The 22,587-nt window shown below is 41.9% G+C and overlaps 2 protein-coding genes across 2 annotated transcripts; both read right to left on the reverse strand.

The window, feature by feature from the left end:
- Positions 1-568: 568 nt before the first annotated feature.
- Positions 569-4,888, reverse strand: LOC306708455 (histone-lysine N-methyltransferase SETDB1-B-like). The gene is made up of 8 exons (XM_079176294.1): positions 4,836-4,888; positions 4,258-4,347; positions 3,566-3,904; positions 3,255-3,428; positions 2,593-2,791; positions 2,361-2,434; positions 1,375-1,565; positions 569-1,282 (listed from the first exon to the last, which is right to left on the reverse strand). The coding sequence occupies exons 2-8, from the start codon at positions 4,340-4,342 to the stop codon at positions 1,178-1,180; spliced, it is 1,167 nt and encodes a 388-aa protein (XP_079032420.1). The 5' UTR covers positions 4,343-4,347; positions 4,836-4,888; the 3' UTR covers positions 569-1,177.
- Positions 4,889-9,028: 4,140 nt separating this feature from the next.
- Positions 9,029-20,301, reverse strand: cers2a (ceramide synthase 2a). Its single transcript, XM_079175587.1, has 11 exons — positions 19,957-20,301; positions 15,322-15,495; positions 15,079-15,196; positions 14,712-14,830; positions 13,750-13,807; positions 13,405-13,455; positions 13,184-13,276; positions 12,255-12,383; positions 11,859-11,965; positions 10,934-11,087; positions 9,029-10,832 (listed from the first exon to the last, which is right to left on the reverse strand). Exons 2-11 carry the CDS (start codon positions 15,492-15,494, stop codon positions 10,686-10,688), a joined length of 1,149 nt encoding a protein of 382 aa, XP_079031713.1. The 5' UTR covers position 15,495; positions 19,957-20,301; the 3' UTR covers positions 9,029-10,685.
- Positions 20,302-22,587: the final 2,286 nt, after the last annotated feature.

The raw sequence follows: 22,587 nt of genomic DNA on the forward strand, positions 1-22,587 counted from the left end.
TGTAGAAATCCATTCATGAGCGCTTCACAGTCGACCATCTGGGTCACGATTGAGCCTTTTAAAAGAACGTGTTTCTCCAACAGTCCCTGATTTAGATTATAACAGCTTTAAAAAAAACTAATAATCAGACTCGAGCCAAATTGTCAACATTCTAAACTGGAACACGGTTATTTACGCATTAAGAACGGGCCCAGAACTAAACCGTTTAGAAAAGCTCAAAACGTTTTGCTGCGTTGGCTCCACAATGACGGGACAAGCTCCACGTCTCCATCGCAGACTGAAAACACGTCTGCTCACTGCACCACCACCCTTAACGTGTAAAATGAATGTAGCACTAAAAGCAGTTTAGCACATTTGATGAAGTTGACGTACCTGAATATTTTTTTTTTGCAATTTTTGTTGTAATACCCACACGGTCGAACGCATCGAATTGTAAGTCGCTTTGGATAAATATGTCATCTTAATGAATTGTATGCGTTGGGACATATTCACATAAAATCATACAACTGAAGATTATGATGCAAAAATATTTCCAGCTTCCCAGAACGCAACAATTACAAAACAAATATCACTACAAAGTCTGTATTTAATGTATCATTCGAATCATACATCTGGAAGTGCCACACTGTGAAAAAGAGAAATAAACATTCAAATAGGAAGCTGATATTGTTGTCTGCGACATGCAAAGTTGCTTGTTTGAACTTAAGGTGCAGTTTTGTAGGATCCGACGTCGTCCAGCTTGCAACATCTCCAGTGTGCCAAACGTGCAGGAGAACTACGGTGGATAGTTGCCCTTGAATATTACTTACCTTTAACTGTTATTAAGATAAATGTACATTTCTGGACAAACTTGTTCACTATGTTTTAATGGTGGACAACTTTACATAGAAGCGCAACAATCCACCAAGTAGCTATATCTTGACATATGTACAACAACTTAAAGTATTAACAATAAACAAAAAACAAAGGATTGGAACACATGTCGTTCTCGAGTCACTCATCTCTTAATTTACAAGTCTTACTTTGGGCTGAAACAGATCAGCGAGTGATTCCTAAAAAAAAAGAAAATCCAATGGCACATCCCTTCAGCATGAATATGAAGGATATTACGGAAAATGGATTTCTTTTTTCCTATGAATGCGTTAGCCACATTATCATGTTTCCTGTCGGTGTGCATTTAGTCAGAATCATTTCTGTTCTCTTCCGCTTTCATTTCCAAAAACCTTGCCATGTGTTCAAGTCGCATGGAGCCTCGATGGATCCACTCCTTGTGTTGAGTATCCTGAGAGTGACAAAAACTACATCTTACTACAGAAATTTAAACAAATATAAACAGCAGTAGTTTGAACAACAGCAGTGCTACACGATACTGACCTGAAACACAACCTGCAGCAAGCTGCAGTCGACCAATTGCACCTCACACCTCTGCTGGGCTCCACTTAACTCGACATTGAGGCTCTGTCCAGGCCTGTACTGGGTTAGATGTGGGTACGGCCAGTCCTTCAGGTACTGCGTCATGAAAGACTTGTGGGGACATTCTGGAATGTCGTCAAGCACATTTTCCACTGTAAAAAAACAAAACAAAGAAAGAGTCTGACACTCCTCTTAAACCCCGTTCCCACTGACCAAAAACAAAAAAAAACACTCACACGCAATAACACCGGGCTTTTGTCTGCCGTGTGAAAGGCTACCATCTGCATTTATTCCCGGGACAAAAGGACTCTGGTGGAGTCACAGGTATTTATCAGCTCCAGCTCTGATCGGCAGCGATGGAAACATGACACTTGGATGGACGCGTTAATTTGAGGAGTTTGAAGAGACCGAATGAGTAAAAAGCAGTTTCGGCACCGAAAGGTTTTGGTGCCTAAACCTAACCAAGCCGAGGCCGAGTCGAGGGCGTGTCCTGTAGTACTATGAAGGCCTTGTTTTTGCAATATTGTAGTTTGTTTTCATTTTGCTTTGCTTTCCTCACTTCAAAAAAAAAACAAAAAAACAGTATCAGTGTCAATTTAAAATGCCATTAGATTCTGCTAGATACGTTGGTCTCTAGTGATTGGTTGGGTAAGTCGCACACATCGGGACGCAGCCATTACATGTGTACAATACAAACAAAATCAGGCACCTGCACCATAACGCTACTAAAGACTAAAAACTCTCCACGGTACCGTAAAAGCATGACATCATATAAATAATGGACGAGTGAAACAAAACAGTGAAATAGAAATAAAGGTCAAGGTCTCGTTCTCTCTGCAGTAGAGATAAATAAAGGCCCCGGACGGGATATGAGAATTTACAGTGACGCACAGGACAGTTGTATTTGGGTGTGAAAAAACAGTGAGGGCGAAAACTGCCAAACTTACGTGGTCTGCACACCAGGTGGAATAAAGGCAAGCCAACATAGACCGCCACGTGACAATCCAAAAAGACCAAGAACCTAGAAAATACAAAAAAAAAAAAGTATGTTTTTCATCAAATCAAATCTTACCTAAAGCATTTTGATTTTCTGTAGGGAGGCATTAGTTTCCTCTAGAAATTCCCCAAAACACACGGTGGTTCATAGATGTAGGGACAAACGCTCATTCAAACACACACCGTAAGCGGTTCTTTCTGCTGGGGAGCTCGGCCAAAATACCAGGCCGGAAGAACTTGTTATCTTGACACCTGACCACCACACGAGCACCAACATACAGCTGCTCCAGCTTCGGTGTGGTGTCAAAGGCGATGTGGTGGCCAGACACCAGGCTCTTGCCCTTTTCTTCAAAACCAACTTTGTACTTCAACCGTCCATCTTCTGCAAATAACAAAATGTCAACGAGTTAAACCACCATTGTTTCATTCTTTGCTTCAAATTAATTACAGAAGTGAACGCTGTCCTCTCTGAACATAGTGTTGCATCTGCATTTGTGTGTATAAAGAAAACAAACAGTTTTGTCGTCAATTAACCTGCCATTTCTTCTTTATTAATCAGTTAGTATATAAAATAGTTTTAAAAAGACCCCACTACTTTTTCCGAGATCCCCTCGTCGTGTCTTCGAAATTGTATTTTGAAGAGTCCAAAACTCAAAGATATTCAAATAACCAGTTAATTAGCTACTGATTTCAGCACAAATAATGATACATTAGAGTCTTCACAAAGCTAAGTTCCTTTGTACCAAGTTCAACCAACAGTAAGTCTATCGAAAGTAAAAACTCAGGTGTTAGATACACACTGAATACGCGGCACAGTTTCCTGCCAAAAAGATGCACAGTCTTACCCCTTGTCACCATATCCAATATTTTTCCACGTTGCCATCTCATGGTTCTCTTCCTGGCCAGGACCACCGTGTCCACGAGGATCTCTTCTTCCGGCAAGTTGGGGCGGACCTTCGTGGTTTCATTGGAGCAATGGGCGAAAGCCGATGATATTATGACAGGGGCTTGGTCTGGCGCTGTGGAAAAACACAAAATGTGTCCATTAAAATGTGTGAGCTTGAGGGATGGTAAAATATGAATGAGTGGTCGTGGGAATTTTCAGGGAAATAATTATGACCTCAAATAAATGACAGTGGTCAGGTCAGGGCATTACCATTGACGTTGTTGTTGTTGTTCGCCCTGCTTGTGTGTGGCGCAGTAGCGTGTCTTCCAGCTCTCTTTTTGTTGTGTGAAAGCGAGAATTCAGCGTCACTAGAATCATCTTCTGGTTCCCACTGCATGTCAGAGTCGGAGCTGCTGAGGGAGTCGTCTTCGCTGTAGAACTGCGGAGGCGTTGGTGGCCGCAGAGCGCTGATCTTGTAGTCGGGGAGTCGGGTCAAGACCACCACGGCTCTTTTTACATTGAGCAAGTCGGGACCGTCCAACTCTGTCTCCTTGCTGGGAGATTCATTAGTGGAGGCAACAGACTTGCAGGGGAAATCTGACACATTTTCTGAAAAGAAGAAAGCATTGATGAAACGGTGGCATGCAGAAGAAAGAACACCTACAGCAGAATGACTGTGTCCTTGAGCTGCTTTGTAAACTAGTGGCAACTATCTTGATAATTGATTCATTGTTCAAGCAAAAAAATAAATAAATACTTGCTGGTTTCAGCTTCTTGAGAATTTGGAGCTTGTTTGCATCTCAGATATATTGTTTTAAATGTTTCCATTATAAATTAAGGACAACTTCGTCATAGACTAGACACATTATTGTCAAGAACTTCGTTTTCGGACAACACGGTTGTAGTTAAACTTGGTAAAAGGCAACCATGTTTAATTTTTAATTACAACGAGTATGTTGTACCTTCATCGTCTCTTTCGTCATCTCTCTTCGTCTGATTTTCGACCCTCTTGTCGGACTCTTTGAGCTCCATCTCGTCCACCTCCATAATAACTGCAACACACAATCACACGGTGTAAAATAAGAGAAATGTACGTTAATTTGTTACTAACATTTGTTACGGGAGCTTCACCTGACGTCCCAAGCCGTTTAACGCTACTTAGTCTTATGCAAAAAGCGACACGTTCGCGTTGGTCAATACGATACAAAACATTCGCAACTCACCTGATGTTGTGTCCTTCGCAGCACAGCGCAGATAAGCGAATTGTTTTGTGTGATTGTGTAATTAACAAGGTGAAATGTGGCAGTAGCTGAAGCTCGCTTTGTGGCTAGCAACGATAGCATACACCGCTAGCTAGAAAATACACCAGGTTCACCCGAGAAGCTCGCAGTTAAATCGTTGTTTTGGTTTTGTGTGACGAATGTAGGAATAAAAGATGCAAAATGACTTGAAATGGATTCTTCTAATAAAGTGAATGACACAAGATTAGCACAACCACGTCAGCTTTCTCTATTTTGGACTTCTGTTGTTCTGTTTTTACCGTGGCTATTGCTGCTTTTTCTTTTTTCTTTCCTTTTTGGGTTTCCGCATCTATTGTGGCTTCTTCTTCTTCTTCTTCTTCTTAATAGAGGTAGCAAACACCAACATGGCGCAATACCGCCACCAGCTGGTAGGGAGCGGATGGCTACGGATTATAAACAGTCAAAAATAATATCTCACAAATATAGAGGTTACATGACATGCAAACCGTTTATTGTGAAACATAATAAATGTAATTTCTGTTGTTGATATTTTTCTATGAGCAACACAGCAAATGCAGTTTCAATTTCCTCTCAGACAAAGGATTTGTAGTATTAGCAGGATAGCTGCACATATGTGTGTGTAGGCCTGCTACTGAAGAGGATGGTTCAGGTCTCTTCAGAGAAGCACATTTAGTAGTCGCTGCTGCTTTTAACAGGCTATTCCCTGGACAGATTACATTTACAGTGAGTGGTCACAGACGTGTACATTTTGTAACTTTTTTCAAAATATAGGAATGCAGGCGTATTGCCTACCTACGCACAATGCAGCTGTATTACATATTTTTAAAAAAGAAATAAGAAATATGGAATAAAAAAGGATATATGATTGCTCTTAAGATTGGCTTAATATTAACAGACTCAGATCATTATCAGGAGCAAACAAACGTGATAAGGCTTTCTGGCTGGTTCAGGCCTCTTGACGTCTTGGACCTCTGGGAGGTCCATTGAGTAATCCACCCATGACTTAATTGAAAGGTATTTAAGACAGAAACACTCAAAACCTGATACATGTCTTTTGACTTCCGTGAGCGTAGCCTAACGATGACTCCCTTTTGTTCAGCAGTGGCCTGTCTCCTGTCTGTGAAGTTGACTTCAAATCCATTCAAAACTGCATGGTCTAAAAAACATGTGTTAACATAGTAGCAGTGACAGTGAGCCCCCCCCCCCCCCCCCCCTCTCAGGTGATCTGCTCCTCCTGGTAGGTGGAGGTGGAGAAGGAGCCGTAAGGATCCATCACAGTCTGGACACAGCGCACCACCGTCACCAGCAGAAAGAAACACAGGAGGAAGAGGAAGAAGATAGCGAAGCCCAGGTCCACGTCCACCTCAAACTGTGATGCGGGGTGAGGAGCCTGGTCCATGTGGGCGAAGGCGGCTGCTGATCCTTCTCTCACTGTTTTCTTTGTCAGCTCAGCACCACCACTCTGGGAGAAGGACAGGCGTGTGCATGGCTGCTCTTGAGATGGTGGTGATTAGGCTACTTGATGCCAGAAATACAAATCAGAAAAACATACAAAGATTAAAGAAATTACAGCTTCTGAATGCAGAGACGGCACATAAGTCCTGTTACTTAAAAAGCATGGTCCTCAGCATCCTGGTTGGCTATATATCTGTCCCTAGTTTGATTCTGGTCAGGGACTTTTGTTGCATTTCATCTCACTTCTTCTTTTCTTTAAAGCTGTAATTATATCAACTACAGATTCATCTTCAGATTCTTTTCTTGATTCAATTATAAATAATTTTGTCTGTAAAATTACCAGCACAACATCCTGGAAATATATTGTCTCTAAATTGCTTGTTTTGCGCAATCAACAGTCCAAATCCCAAATAGTTTAGGATCACTATCACATTAAACAAAGAACAGTTCAAATGCTTAATTTCATACGACGTGGAACTGGATAATGTTTGATATTTTCGCTTGAAAATTGATTATCAAAATATGAGATTCATACCTTTATTGTCGAGTTTACCCTCAGATTAATCCACTAATCTTTTTAAATCTACTGCTTTTATATTCGTCAAGTTAACACACCCAACACATATTGTTCTGGGATATTTACCAGTCAGTGTTGATCATTTTTCTGTCTGTTTGCTATTTACAGGAACACAGCAAAGCTTTTCAAATTTGAATAAAACAGACAGATTAGATCACAAAATAAATTATGGAAACTTGATGGTGAGAAACAATTATCTCTTATACTTTTGAAACGTGTTTAAAGACACATTCAGCATTACCACAGGGTCACGAAGTATAGTTTTAATCACTGTAAAAGCTGACAGCGGCACACGATTTTAAAGAGAACCAGATTAGAGAAAACTGATGAAACATACTATCACTTCATTTTACAGATAAGCTTTAAAACTCACCATTCTGCATTGTCTTCAGGTGTTTGTTGCTGCAGTCTCATCCAAAGCTTTTAAAAGCTTTCATAGCATCTCCGTCTGGGCTCCCTCTGAGGTTCCTCGTTACTCCAGTTACACAAGACAGTCATCGGTTACCAAAGACTTTACTGTCCCCCCTCCTCTCATGATCATCACAGGAAAAATGAGCAGAGTATGTGTGAGCCATACACACACACGCACACGCACATGTGAGACGCCCAAGCATACACTTGCACCTTCCGACCTCCCCCTGGCATGTAAAGCCTTTATTAATACTTAAACAGGAATTGAATAACACTCTACACAGTTCACAAGTGAATCAAACACCCCAGCGCTTTTGTTCTCCTGTCACAAGGACCTCCATAGCTGTCACCAATTATACTTCACACCACTATAACTCAAGCACCTTAGGCGACACCGAGCTTATTCATTACACAAGGCTGAAAAGGGAACAGAGGAAGGAGGAGAAACGTAATGTGAAAGGAACGGCAAAGATTTAAAGAGGAGGAGAAAGACTGGACACAGAAGGGGGGGGGGGGGGGGGGGGGGGGGGGGGGACGTGTTAAGGAAAGCTCAGACGTCGGAACAGCAGAAACAGGAGATGCATTAGCAATTAAATTACAGAGCCAGATGCGAGCGCAGGGTGGAAATTGACCCTGCCTCTTTAGAGCGGAGATTGTTACAGTGAGGCTGCCAGTGACAAGAACAGCGTGGAGGCACCAGGGGTAAAGTGATCCCGCTCCATATGCAATTAGACAAGAAGGTCTTTTCGGCTGAAGCCAAACGTACTGTAGGGGAAAGTGGCAGAGGAACGGAGGAAGAAACGAGAACTGGTTTCTTTTGAGGATGGATGGAAAAAGAAGTTGATGAACTCTCTCAAAACTTCCAAGCTGGATGAAGACCAACTGCTCCACTCAGGATGATTATAAAACACATTCGAGACATATTTGGCAGCAGTGGGCCTCCCAAAAGTGTGCCAGCCAGGTGCTGCTCAGCGTGTCACCACACTGTGCCATCTGATATTATAATCACTCCATGGTGCCTTCAGGGCCACTCTACACCAGCGGAAGCTGTGACTGATTGATGGTGCTCATGCCAGACTGTGTTTGCTCCACTTCCGCAGTGACGGAATTACCCCAAGACGGTGCGTTTATGTTGGCGTCGCCAATGAGAGGCGCATTTATCAGTTCCTGAATTATAGGCTGTAGCCTTTCACTTGAAATGTATATTTCCCTTTAGACACCAAACAACACATAACCGGAAATAAAAAGTCCTTAGTATTTAGAGTAAAACTAAAAAGTCCACTTTATAACCGCATTATGACTTCAGCCGTTTCTGGTTTTAAAGAATAAATTGCAATAGTGATTACATTAGTCATTTAGCAGTCGCTTTTATCCAAAGCAACTTACAAAAAGTGTATTCAACAGAACTACTCGTCACCAGAAGTCATAAGTGCATCTCCTTTTTTAAACAAGCATCTAAGAGCATAACCCAGAGCCAAAGTACAGTACAGAAAGAAATGAATACAATAAGTGCAACAAACTATGAATACAATAAGTGCTGAGTGGAAGGCTCGGGTAGTGCTTCTTGAAGAGGTGAGTAACCTAGTGATGTTTTAATAAGTTAGTTCATCGACATACAATTTGGATACTCAATTCACCATTTTAGTCATTTGTATCGAGCAAAATGCTAAACTTATTCTGGCTCCAGCTTTTTAAATCATGTTTTTTGTGTTTGTGAATCTGTATTTTGGGGTTTTGGTGTGGTGGTCAGACAAAACCTGCACAAGTTTCACTAGTGTCTGACATTTTAACGTCTAAACTAATTATTTAATACAAAAACAACAAACATGTCAATAATGAAATCGTAGTAGCCTTTAGTTGTTGACAAAGATTGCATCTCCTTCATTATTAAGGGGAATTAACACTTATTTTCCCAGTTAATCAATTGGTTAAAAAAGCAAACAGATTTCCTGAAGCACTAATAATGACTTTGAATGTTATTTGTCATTTCAGATCTTGGCGGAGCAAAGAAAACCGTAAAAGACAGAATTGTTATCCACAATTATCTTTATCATCATTGTCATTATGATTTTACATCTCAGCAACATGTAATGCAGATTAAAAACCATCTCTGTAGAAGCAAAGCTCTTTAGAGGGAGCTGCAGGCGATTGGTTGTCGTGAGCCGACGCAGGAAAGTTAGAGGCCCAGAGCGTTACAGTGCACGGAGTGTTGGACGTGATGGGGCACAAAGACAGCAGAAATAAACACAAATGGGACAGAAATAACATTTTTTCAAAATAAACACTTGAAATGATGAAGGCACTTGCAAATCACATGGTAGTAAACAATGTAAACCATACTTTGGTGTTTCACTTTTACCTCTTTACTTAAGATTTCATTGAACTTATTTTCTTTTTACAAAATGTACCAAAACACTGGCAACGAGAAACATCTTGGGTAGATAATAACAAGAATAAATATGACAAAAATTTAAATCATACCCTCTAAACTAAAAAGGCAATCTGGTTTGAATTGACATCAAATATTATTACTAAACTTGTTTACAAGATATTTAGCCATGGATCTATAGAGGGAACCATAAAGTGCATCTTTGGATGGATGGGAAAAAACAACACTGAATGGAAATGCTCTCGACTCTTTCTGCCCATAAAGAATTCATAAACCGTTACGGATTGGTTTGGGATGCACTCACACAAACTGCTCCCAAATTTAAACCATTGACTAGCCTGAAAACAAATAAAACTAAACAAAATAAAATCATACAACTAAAACGATATTAAACATAAACAAAAACATTTAAAATGATCTCGGCGCGTTCTGCTTCCCAAAAATGCAAAGCATTCAAGACAAACTTCCATTTAAGGCACATTTCAACACACGATGCAGATGTAGCACCTTATCGCACGTTTCTCAGACTGTTAAAAACACTATTTACCTCAGATTATTTTGTTTTCAACATCAAAACAAATGAAATTTAGAAAAAAAACTAAATGACAAACTGGCAGCTGCAATAACTGAATCGCACAAATTTGTTATCAACCTTAAGGAAATAAATCAGCTTATGATCCATGAAAAGACATCACCTTGAATCTCCTCACCATGTCTCTGACCTCAGCGTGGTTATTTAGACCAGAAATCAGTCAGCTTTAAGGGCACTAATACTCGGAAGAGTTTTAACTGACTGTGCAGGAAGGGCGTTGCCCGTCCTAACCACAGCAGCCTTTAAAACACTCCCATGCACAAAACATAAAGCTAGATTTGGCGTGTGGCAACTTGGTCAGCAGCACAAAATCTTAGCATAAAGCAAAAGGAGACAAGAGAGGTGAGAAAAGAGGAGACGGTGCGAGTGTGTAATGAGACGACCACTCTGCTGCTTAGGTGCTAAGCAGATCATTGTGGTTCTGCACCACAGTCTTCCTCTCCCCATTGAAGTTAATGTAATCCACAAAGAAGTGAAATGATCCACTTTGGACTACTGGGGTTTCAGAAAGGAGGGTAAAGAAATGAGTGTGTGTGTATATATATATATATATATAAATGAGTGAGTGTGTGTGTGTGTGTGTGCTGCCGCCTGTTGCACTGTCAACATTCCACGCTCCCGTTCTTTGGCTTTCAGGTGAGGGCCACATGTGAGGGCCCCTCGTCACTCCTCACGCAGCCTCATCTCCAGCGCTCACAGTCCAATCAGTCTGCCTTACTGTGGTTGTTGTTCAGGAGAGTGTGGCCGTTCTGCACGTGGCCGTTCTTAAACTTTCCCCTCTGCTCGTGACCATCGTCTTCATCTTCCGACTCGGTCTCCTCTTTATCGCTCCGCTCGTCCTCGACAATTTCCTATTGGGTAAAAGAAGACACAAACAGGTGTACAGTAGCTGCTTTGAGGTGAGACGTGCTATGTAGCGGACGAGGGGGGAGTTGAAAGGGACAGTTCTTACGTTGGCTGGCAGGAACTTGACGACCATGCGCAAGATGAGCACTGCCCAGAAGATGTGCAGAGCCTGCAGCACGAGCATTAGCCCGTTGAAGAAGTAGAAGCCGAGGAAGGGGCGGTAGAGGGTCAAGGGGTACACCCCCGTCGTATATATGATCCTGGACGAGAGGACAAAGGAAGAACAGAGAATCCAGTCAGAGCCACCTACAGTCTCCATCAAAAGCCCATTGAGAGGAGCCAGAACTGTACACAATGTGTCCGTTGTTACGTTTCCATTAATTTGTTGCCCTAGCTTCAAGCTAATTCATGACATCTCTGCAAAAGGAATCAGTGCGTGTTTCCATCAGCTACCTGTATGCCAACATCTTCAACAGGCCATGATCAAAGTGCATAATTAAAATAGAGCACAAGTAACTCATCATGGCATTTCATTGCAGCTCAATGGCATTTTTGTTTTCTTAATGACTGTTTTTTTCTCCTTTGAGCTGCTATTGTGATAGAGTGTGTGTGTGTGTGTGTGTGTGTGTGTGTGTGTGTGTGTGTGTGTGTGTGTGTGTGTGGACATGCAACTAGAGACTTTGTTGTATGAACATCCTCCCCACGATTTTCTGAAGTGGAGGCATGCTAGTGTCAGCTTAACATGAATGTGTTAATCTTAAATATTATAAAGGATGATGCTGGTGTTATTCTATATTTTTCATATAACCAGCAAAAATGTCATATATAAATATATATAAAAATATAGATAGATATGCCAGCCTTTCCACGAATAAAAGCCTTTTTGAGATACGTCATTATTTTTTCAAATTCTTGCCTGTAAATCACATATTTGAAAGTGCGTGTCAACATGTTGCACACATTTCTCAAATGTTCCCATCTTACAGTAAAGTCAGTGACTAACACGGTGAATCCTGTAACATCGTTCTTACCAGAAGGGGAGGATTACGAGGCGGGAGAAAATGAAAACTGCAGCAAACACGGTGAACATGAAGTTGCAGGTTTTCCTCCAACCTGCGTAGTTGAACATTTTGGCTGCCTGCAATGAAAGGCAGAGAGAGTTTCACCGTTTCATATATTCTCCTCTAGAGGGCACCGCAGGGAGGGCAGCAAAATGGTTGCTTTAATGGTGTGTACTGCTGTGTGATTGTAATTCAATTCAAAATAAAAAGAATTTCCCCGTTATAGACATGTGGAAAAACACTAACAATTCATTACATTATTTATATTTACTAAAAAAACAAATATGTGTAAAATAAAAACCCATTCAGGCCAACTTGTATGAGTGAAACACCCCTTCTTTCTGTCATATTAGCATGTTGTCGTACCTCCATGAAATAGTCGGAGGCATCATGGACCAACATGATCAAAGTCCCTGCCCGGATGTAGTTAACCAGCCAGGAGAAACTGATGAGGGAGATGGTGGCTACATGGTGAATTATCTGCTCTTTGAAATCCTGGAGAAAAAAAAAAAGACAGGGACAGAGAGAGAGAGGGAGAGAGAGAGAGGGTTTAAAGGCAAAAATCAAAACCCGTTTGGTCACTTATTGATCGAACTGTAAAGATCGGTCACTGATCGACTAGTGCGTGTTCTGATTGATTGATGCTGGATCTACAAATGATTAACAGTTTGCACATTATATGGCTTCACGGCCATAAAAAGAAACTAAATCCATATACAGAAGCAAATCCTCACATTAGTTGCTGATTTCAACACTCTGCAAAAGTCCAGAAAACTGTTGTTTTGGTTTAACAGATTAGTTCCTCGCATTTGGTGAGCTTGAGTTAGAAAACAAGAGCTGGCACAGAGGTGGCGGGCTCGAAGGTCGGCCACCTTTCACAACAGCGTTTAAAGACCTGTGGACAAAACGGGGTGTCCGTCTCTCCGCAGTGTGATTTCACCACAGAGAGCCGGTCACACATTAACTCACAGGGCGCCTCCTGATGCAACTTCCCCCGACTGGAGAGACGGTTTAGTTTTGTTGCTCAATCACTCAGACTTTACCAAACTGACGAAGTGGAGTTGAACATCATCTATAATGTTCCGAACGCTGACAAGCTCCACTCAATACGGTGCATAAAGTCAGGACATCTTAACGGGGAAATCAATATCCAAACCTCAAAACACACTGCCAGCACAACAGGTCATTCTCATTATGTCATGCACTCAGAGAGCAATCGCTCCTGATGGAAGGTTTCTGAGGGGCTGTAAAGATGCAAACACGGGATAACAAAGCTTAAGATGCAGCTCACTTACCTTACGTTTAACATCCGTTGCTACGCTAAAAACCAGCGAGATATAGAAGCCTAGTTCGATCATGTAGTACCAGTACTGTGAAGGCAACAGTGGCTGGAAGAAAACAGGAAGAAAAAGGCTGTTAGAATATGATGCAACCAATAACTGTATCCATTAGTTCAGTCATTTGCTAAACAAGAGTACGTTTCTGAAAGATGTTCCAGGTTATTGTACTGACGTACCATTTTCGGGAAGTCATCCCACACCTTCTTCATATCATACAACCATGGTTTCTGAGGAGAAATGGACACTCAATATTAATGAGGGTTTAAGTGTCCCACACAACAAACTAGAACAAAGTGGAAAACAGTGGTTTTGTGGCATCCACTACAGTTACAAGGTCAACATAAAACTTCCTACGTTTGTGTACTTTTGTTTGTACGGAGCAAACAGATCCCAACAAGTCAGGGAGACAAAAGTTGCCATTAGAACAATAATATGTTTCAAGTTATTATGACTATTGCACGGGATGATTCCACAAAGTGACAAATGTAGTGATTTTTGCCAGATTCTGACACAGTACTCACGTCAATAAGGACTGCCAGGCCAGCAAAGAAAGCAATAAGGTAAAACGTAAATCTCCAACTGTAAGAGAATACACAGCGGCCTCAGAAATCTAATGTGGGGTTATGAGAGACAGGTGACGACAATACAGTTGTTTTACTTTATCAGTTACTTTAAATCACAAGGAAATGATGAACGGACTAACATTTTAAAACCACGCGTCACAGACAAAATGAAAACCTTAATCATTACACACACACACACACGTCACTGGAGTTTGAACCTCAACAAACTCAATACTGAGTCGCATTGGGCAGAACAAAAATCCCTTTGATCAATGTGTTTTACAGTTTGCAGTGTTTTTCTGCTTGAACGCACAGCATGTATCCTCCTATCCTTGTTTTGCAACAAAAAAAAAAAATACTTGGGTGCAGTGTGTCAAAGGGGATTCTGTTGCTGCTTTCACACCACCGACTGAAGTGTTGCCAGAAGTGCAAAACGCTCTAAATGACATCATGACCCCTGAAATCTAACCTGCGAGCCCTTGGCGGTGTCCTGACCCCGAGCTTGCGAAACTCTGCTCTAAAGAGTCTGATATTTGTAAAAGCAGGTCATGACAATGGTTGTTAATGATTAAACATTTAATCGTTAACCGACAAAAATAATTTTGACCCATTAATGCTCTCCGTCAAAAAATAAATAAAACGAGAGTAGCAGGTCCGCCTTAAGTGAGCCACACACACACACACACAAGTGTTAACTCAGTGTGCGCGTGTCTCATCGTAACACGCTCGCTCTCTCCTAAAACACAATCAAAATCCTATGTCATTGTGACTTCACTGTTCGCGGTCTCGTGCAAATGTTCAATGAAAACAATTCATGAGATAGAATTCTAATCAGGTTATTACAAGCACACGGATCACAATGAAAGACAGACAATGGGGTTGAGGGTGTATTTCATGTCCGGCGGAGGATGTTTAGCTACCATGCTTCCCGAAACTTTTTGAGCTTGTTGGGTCGGTCCTGGTTTCTCCGCCGCCTGAACCACCTCTGGATCTGTCGCACTGAACAGTCGGTGTGTTTGCTTAAACTCTCTACGGAGCTCTAAGAACAAAAAAGCAGGACATGGAAAGAAGAGTCAGTACCGTCTTTAATGTCTGGAGTTAGAAAATGATGAGTGGTTACACGAGGCTCGGGGTTTGAAGATCTAGGATATTTCATGTCGTCTCTCTCATCCATTTACACCTCAAACATCTCTGAATTCTGTGATTAGGCTCAAGCTGTGCTATTGCCAGCGGACACACAATATGTATGAAGCCGTGCTAGTTTCCTAAAGTAGGCCGGATCCTCACCTGTGTGGGATGCTTTGATGTGCTGCAGAAATAGGACTCCAGGACGGGATTTGGAGGAGCATAAACACGCTGCTTGTCACTCACTCCCAGCATGGAGGCGAGAGGAGTCGCTACCGCCCTGGAGAGAGAAAAAAACCTCACCGCTTTAAACGTCAGCTCAGGAAGAAACATGCAAGTCAGAAAGGTAGAGAGGCAGATTAACGGGCAAACGACACTGTGACAAATCCTAAAAAGACGACCCACCTCTCAAATATCTGTCTGCAGACCAGGAAGCACAGTGCGATGGGTATAGTAGCCCACAGGTCCTGCATTTTAGGGAAAACTTTGCCATCTTGGTCCTTCAGGTCAGCCCAGCCGTGGCCTTCAGGAAACCAGATCCAGTCCGCCCATATCTGCTCGCGAAGCCGGGACAACATCCTTAAAAGATGGAGCGGAGGGAGAAAAAGGATTTGTGTTTATTTCGTATCCCGTGGAAGGAAATTAAGACCGGTCATTAAAAAAAAAAAGGGTTTTGTCTGCTTGGTGATCTCCATTCAGATTTTCCCCATTTGATAAATATAACAACTCACTCAGCTGTGACAATATCCTGAGAGAAAGAAGAGGAAACGGAGAGGAATGAGTATTGATTGGAGGTGATGAATCTCAGTGGGCATCTGCTACAGGCACTTCCTATGCCAGATGAAGAGGAATGATGAAGTTCTTTTTTTGCTATGCTGCACACAATGTAATCAGAAAGCCTGTGAGCATTTTATTAGGCCCTTTGACCCAGACTGCAGCTTGGCACAAAGTCCCATTCCTTGAAGAATTCCAGCAGCTGGATGACATATTTACTCAGACACGTGTCTGAAATCACTCCCTCTATAACAAACGCTCAATGGGGAGCAGTACACAGCTGCTGAACAGCTGAAAAAATAAGTTATCAAAAAGTTGTAATACTGTCTTTTTACCTGATTTCATGATTTCTTTATAACACACGCCGTGTCATCGGGTGAAAATTCAACTTTGACCATTATTTATGACAAAATAGCTGTCAGCTGTACTTTGGGTTTATCTCTAATTAGCAAACGTTATCTTTTAGGGTAATTTAAGGTGCCTAAGTACAGCCTCAAGGACATGTTTACTGCTTTGTTACCGAGAGAGCAGAAAGAGCAACAAGATCTGCAATCAAACGACCGAAGATGACATTAGTGAGGCTATAATCACTGGCAACTCCTCAATCGAACATTAAGTCACACGTGACCTTTTACAATGTCGGATCAGCTGACTTTGAGTCCGATCATCAGATTACCTCACATTGCTACAGCATCGCCCTTTTTCAGTAAAAGTTTTGAGTCTTTCTGGGGGAAATTCCAGTTGTCACACATTTCCTAACAGATCTGTTAGTAATGAGTGTGGGTGTGTGGACTTTAACCCGTTGCAAGCCAACAATGAATGTAACTCATGCAAGCAGAGGAGTTCCACTTCGACAGGATTCTCCTCAACCTTGAAACCACAGCGGAGATATGTGAAAGTCTCCTATCTTTGAAAGTTAATCAGTGTGGGGATGTTGGTGAACCTGCTGCCTCCCGTGTGTCACCTCATGTCAGCGATCTACCACAAGCTCTTACTTCTATTCCACAAAACTGCCAAATTCAAACATGTCTAACTTTACTTTATGTGTCCATCGTCACGCTTGGACGACAAAAGACCCCGGTAGCTCTTTTGAATGCGTCAAAGAGAATGGGCTCTCTGTGAAAAGTGTTAAAGTATGTTAATGAGTACAAGTTTTGTATTCAGTCATGGAGTGAATTATGGGATTTGGGTAAAGGAACAGATGTTTTATTTTCTGTCTAACTGGAAACCACCCACTGGGGCCGCAAACGCTCTCAGGTGTACTTCCCACTTCTTACATGCAAAGTACTTATTTTGCCTGACCTGAGCTAAAACATTCACCATCATTGCATGTGACAGCAGATGAAGATTCCCCCGAACCGCAGCAACCAGAAGTAAAGTGTGCACCGGTCACATGCAGTCAATATCACGGTGTTGAAGCAGCACCGGCCAGAAATGTACATCATCTAAAAGCTGCTGCTGGTGTGTGATTTCCTCAAGAGTTTACAGAAGAACAGGTCAGGCACCAGCGGTTTAGCAGCTGCAACTGCTGCAAGCTAAAGTCAACTTTCATTTAATTTAGTGTACTGAGCTATGTTGACGCATCATCCAGTAAGTGTAACAAATAGTCGATCGTTTTGGTCTTAGTCGACTAGGATTGCTTCGGTGGAATGACTTATTTGACTTATTGCAAAGAAACCTTTGCGAAAATCTAGATTTAAAAGTGGTGCTTTTGTGTGATTCTTTGTTGTTTTACAGATCTGTTTATTATATCAACTAACCGATTAGTCTGTCGACTAAATGATTTCTTTGGTCGAGGACAACCCTAGAAACAAGTAAGACTTGTAGACTGGTGCTAACAGCTTAGCATGATTTACGTTTTTAAAAAGGGGAAAAAAGCTATTTCTGAACATTTATGCTATCCCACCTGGAAACAAACCATCAGGCATGTGCACACTGCATTAGTGAAGCAATTACTGCACTCTGTATGAATTGGTTTGTTGTGCTGTCCCTCATATGTTCTCTGGCATTATCAGCTAATCCATTATCATTACTCACCACTCAGCTAGTGCATGCACATCTCCACATTTTCAAGACCAAAGTGCACTGTGCCACTGATGGTAGAATGTCAGGGAACAGGAGTGCTGTTTATGGACAGGCACCAAGAAGAGTGACTTTGTCTTAATTATGTTAATTGGAATGTATTTTTCTCCAATCTCAGCAACAGTATGAACTGTACTAGAAAGACTTAACAAACTCACTGCTGGCCATCTGCAGTCCATCCTTGAGCAATGTCTTGACTGATAACTATGCTTCAAATAGATGTGTTTTTTTCCTATCATAATAATAAACATCTATTTAGTGAAGGACTAACAAGACACAGATTTAAATCGTAATGGTCAAATTCTGTGCACAGAGGCCGAGATGTCCTGACTGTTAGTCCCTAGTATGAGCCAAGTCTGTGGTTAACACAAGCTTCAGAGATTTTAACATTTTGTTCGAGGACATAAAACGTCTCAGTAAATGTCCCTCTCGTGAATTTTACGTGTCTTTAAAAAGGCGGTTGCCAACAAGTTGCTAAATGAGACTACGACTCATCGGCACGTCGTCTAGTCCGCCTTTTCGGCCTCGTCGTGGACACTCGTGCTCGTGCACCTGTGATGTAGTTCGTCTATAGCATAGCGTCACACAACGCTTTATACTTCTGCCAATCCACTCTTCAGAAAATCCTAAAAAGTGGTGTTCATTTGTGAACATTATCTTGCTACGGAAACTTTTGCTTGCTCCAGAGTTTATTTTCTGAAATAGTTCAAACTGCAGTGGAAATATACCGTTGTATGACGGTATGATGCCAACCACTGCGGCTGGCCCACAAAAACATGTCATCCCTGCAGCACTCTATGCCCGCTTCTTCTCTACACCCCCGGTTTCCTGTTAACAAGGCAGAATGTGTGGTTTTAGAGCATGGGGTGATGCAATAGCTGACAATAAATTCACGCAATTAAACGTGGTGGTTAAAGTGATGGTAATGCACCAAGATACGCAATTATGTAGCAGCTCAATAGAGTTTAGATTAGACGTAGATGTGCACAACGCTGCAGGTTTCAAAATGTTTAAAAAAAAAAATTACAAGACGCACCTTTAAAGTGTTAAAGCCGCAAGCCCAGGCAAGACAGCCCAAGTCTGGAATTTTCAGACTTTGGAAAGCTATGTCCCGAGGCACAAACACAACAGTAGTGCTCCTCAGGAGAGGTTTACCAAACTGCATGTGTAAACATGAGTGGAATGGGGCTTTAAACAAGGGGGAGCTGTACGGTGTTGGTTTTCTTTCTTTCTTTAATAAAACCTTGAAGGATTATGCCTCCTGTTGTACAGAGAGGTTAATAAGATAAGACTCACTTCACTACAGCAGGACGCAAAAGAATGACTCCTATCTAATATCTAAAACAATGTCAGGCAGCGTCCTTCAGCCTTTGTATGATTTTAACTTCAGGGTTGTTTGTCCCAATTTAAAACTCAGTAGTTAGTCAGTCACACGGCCTTCTACGCTGTTTGCGTAAACTCTTGCAGGGAGTGGCAGAGTGCGCATGAATGGCGCAAGCGGGGAGTCTCCCGGACATAGCGGAACAGACTGCCTGACTCAGTGAGATGGAGCTTTGAAAAAGTTTCCCCAAAACACTGTCCAATAACTCACGTTGTACGCTTTAGTTTCACGGGAGGGACACGTGTACCCGTTATTTTGTGTCACAAGGGTTAACAACATAACGCAGGAGCAACTCTTCTTGGCGACATCTGCACAGTTTACGTTGGAAAACTTTTTAGCGCATTCACAACTTGTACCAGAAACGCTATACACACACACACGACCGTTTATCTGTTGCACACAACTTCTGCATTTTCTCGCGGGGCGACCTGTGCTCCACTGGGTTTTTATTTTTTTTTAGTGTTGAACGCTTCCACGACCTTCCGTTATCGTGGTTGGTCCTAAACAAACACCGCCGACACCAGGACGAGGCCTGTTAGCTCAACTTAGATGAGCGAGTCGGCGGTCTGCCGACGGCTGAATCCGACTAGAGCTCCAGTCAACGCGAGAGCATGTGAGCAAAGTTTGATGCGTAACGTTATACTCCGGCTAAACTTCACATAAACCCTCCAGAGAGGAAGACCGACCCGTGTCCGTCTAAAACACAGCAGCTTAACGGCGTTTAAGCAGCGTGCACCGACGCGTTAACAGCCTCCAGTGACACGTCCTTGGTGTAACGTGAGCTAACGGTGCAGCAGACTCACCTCTCTTCACCTCACTGTATCCGGTAATGTAGCTGCTCTTAAAATGTCTCCTCTCTCCTGCAGCTGCTGCTCGTCCTCTGTTCCGGTTGTCGCGGGGGGGATTTCATGTAGCGTTAGTTCTCGCCATCAAAAAAAAAAAAAACACTCTCCAACTTGTCCGTCGCTAACTGAGCTGCAAAACCCCCTTTCTCCTTCTTCTTCTCTACAACCTCAGCTTTGCCACATTCTAACTGTGTCGCACTTTCTCCCGAAAACACTTTTGTCCACCGAGGACAAATGCTTGTCACTTTTCCGTCCTATCAAAGTAGTCTTAGTGGACCTCGGCTTGTTGCCGTTTACCCGGGTCGTTCAATTGGTCGGATATAGTGGATATTAGGGTAGTACGTTAGGATAGGACCAGGAGGGGGAGGGGCTTAAAGTGACGCGAGCGTTTACGCAGTATGAAGGGTGGTTAGTGCCACGAGAGGGAGGCTGACGAGGAAAGACATGTCCTCCAGTGGAAAGAGTGGGGTTAATAGTTTGGAATTACTACAAATGTGTAATGTATACTGGATGTTGTATTCATCCATTAACATACTTGTTTATCATTTACCTCAATGTTGCTGCAGAAATAACCCGACTGTAGTCAAGTACAGGGCCTGATGTAATTAGTTGAAATACAACAAGTGAGAATAATTACGCCATTTTTGTGAGCTATTCCTTATTAGAATTGTTTATGGCAGCAGGTTTTATTTGCCAGGCCTGGGAGAGAAGGCAGAAGGTTTTGTTTAAGATCGAGTACTTTTTTATTGAATTAAACTTAATGAAATGTGTTTCCAAGTGCAGCTGTATTTTTGGTATCTTATAAACCCACGAGGGTTGGGCATGTTATGAATATAAATCTATCTATCTTTCATCAGCATCATTATGATTTAAAAGGTCAACTTTCAATGTAATGAATAAAAATACATTACAAGTGTCTTAACCATGTAGCTATTCATATCGTTCCCATTATGTAAATGCAACATTTTTGTTATCTTCTTATCTTCTTCTTGCTCTACTGGACTTTGATGTACGGTCATATCCAGACTGAAAGTGAAGAGTGTCTTTAAGTGGTTTACTTAGCCCACACATTAAAGGTGCTGTACACAAGATTGGGAGCATGACGATTGCCTCTCAACAGCTCTCAACATGGCGACGGCTGTGCCAGTGGCTCGCAGCTAACTGTGCAAACAACGGCAACAGGACTGACGGAGCTAAAAGTGTTTACCTGAGTGACAACCTGAGGTTGGGTGCTATGCTTCCGTGACATCGCTGTCGGTCGTGAAGGCGTTATCAGCTGTAACCACTGTATAACCTGTGGAGCATGCTCACGTGCACAAACATGCACTAAAAGCACGCGTGGCACCTCGACTATGTAAACAAACAATGGAGAAGTTCGGATTACAACACAAACAGAGGGAGAGGGAGACTTCATTCACTATTTCCAGGCTTTGGCAGGTGCTTAGTTTTGATTTGACTGTTTTATGGTGGCCGGGTGACACATTTTCTCATTTTACAGCTGAATAGGAAATAGACAATAGAGAGTAATTTGCATAAAGTTGAGGTAAAGTCAAAATTATGCAAATTCAGATTCGGCAAATGGTCAGTCAACTCGCCACGTCGTGTATCGTGCAGCATAGACTTTAATAGGATCCATCTGCTTCACACACATCAACGGTTTTGATTGTATCTCCACCTATACCCTGTCATGGTCATGTATCTGGCTTATATTTCGCAATATAACTTATATTATATCATCAAGCTACAGTCTTTTGCAGCTGTTTTCCTGATCAGATAACAGATTCCCTCTCCTCATCCTGGTATCCTTTTACGGCATTAATCACCCTTCATACTTCATGCATGCCAAAGGAGGCCGAGGCATGTTTGGACGAGTCGGATCTAAACCAAACAGCTGCGGCAGACGGACTCAGTGCACGCCCCGAATGTGGTTACACACACCTCAGCCTTTTCCATCCTCTCCATACCTGACCTGGATATTTTTGCATGCTGTGTCATCAATAACTCGTGGCCAAGGTTGGGTTATCAATCATTTAACATAATTGTGTGACATTGTAATGGACATTTTGTACAGACTTGTAATGATACTGCACTTCAAGTAGCAACAACAAATCAGCACAAGTAGTTTTCTTCCTGTTCCTTGGTAAAGTTGGTCCACAGTTTCACATGCAACCAACACAGGAGGCCAGATGTTTTCCACTTTGCGCAATACTTCCTCAGGCCTACAGAGAGCAGCAAACTCCCCTGGATAGCTCATTTATGATCCAGCACCCAAACTTTGACACAACCACAGTCTATTCTGTCATCTCTTCTAACCGTGTTGATTCATCATGCAGAGGAAAAATGGGATTTTTTTGGTAAATCACATGATGTGAACAGACACACATTTTAATTCTAAATTGTACTTTATTTTCTTTTAAAGACATATGTTTTAAAACAGCGATTGTAGAGAATAAATAAAGAAACATTATGTTGTTGTTTTTTTTTACTTCCATAGGTACATTTATGCAATTAAAAACTCTATAATAAGTGTGTTCATTGTCTTGAAGACCACAGAAATCCTCTTTTTTTTTTTCTTCTTCTTAAATTAAA

The sequence above is a fragment of the Pholis gunnellus genome (assembly GCF_910591455.1).
Source record: "Pholis gunnellus genome assembly, chromosome: 16".
NCBI lineage: Eukaryota > Metazoa > Chordata > Actinopteri > Perciformes > Pholidae > Pholis > Pholis gunnellus.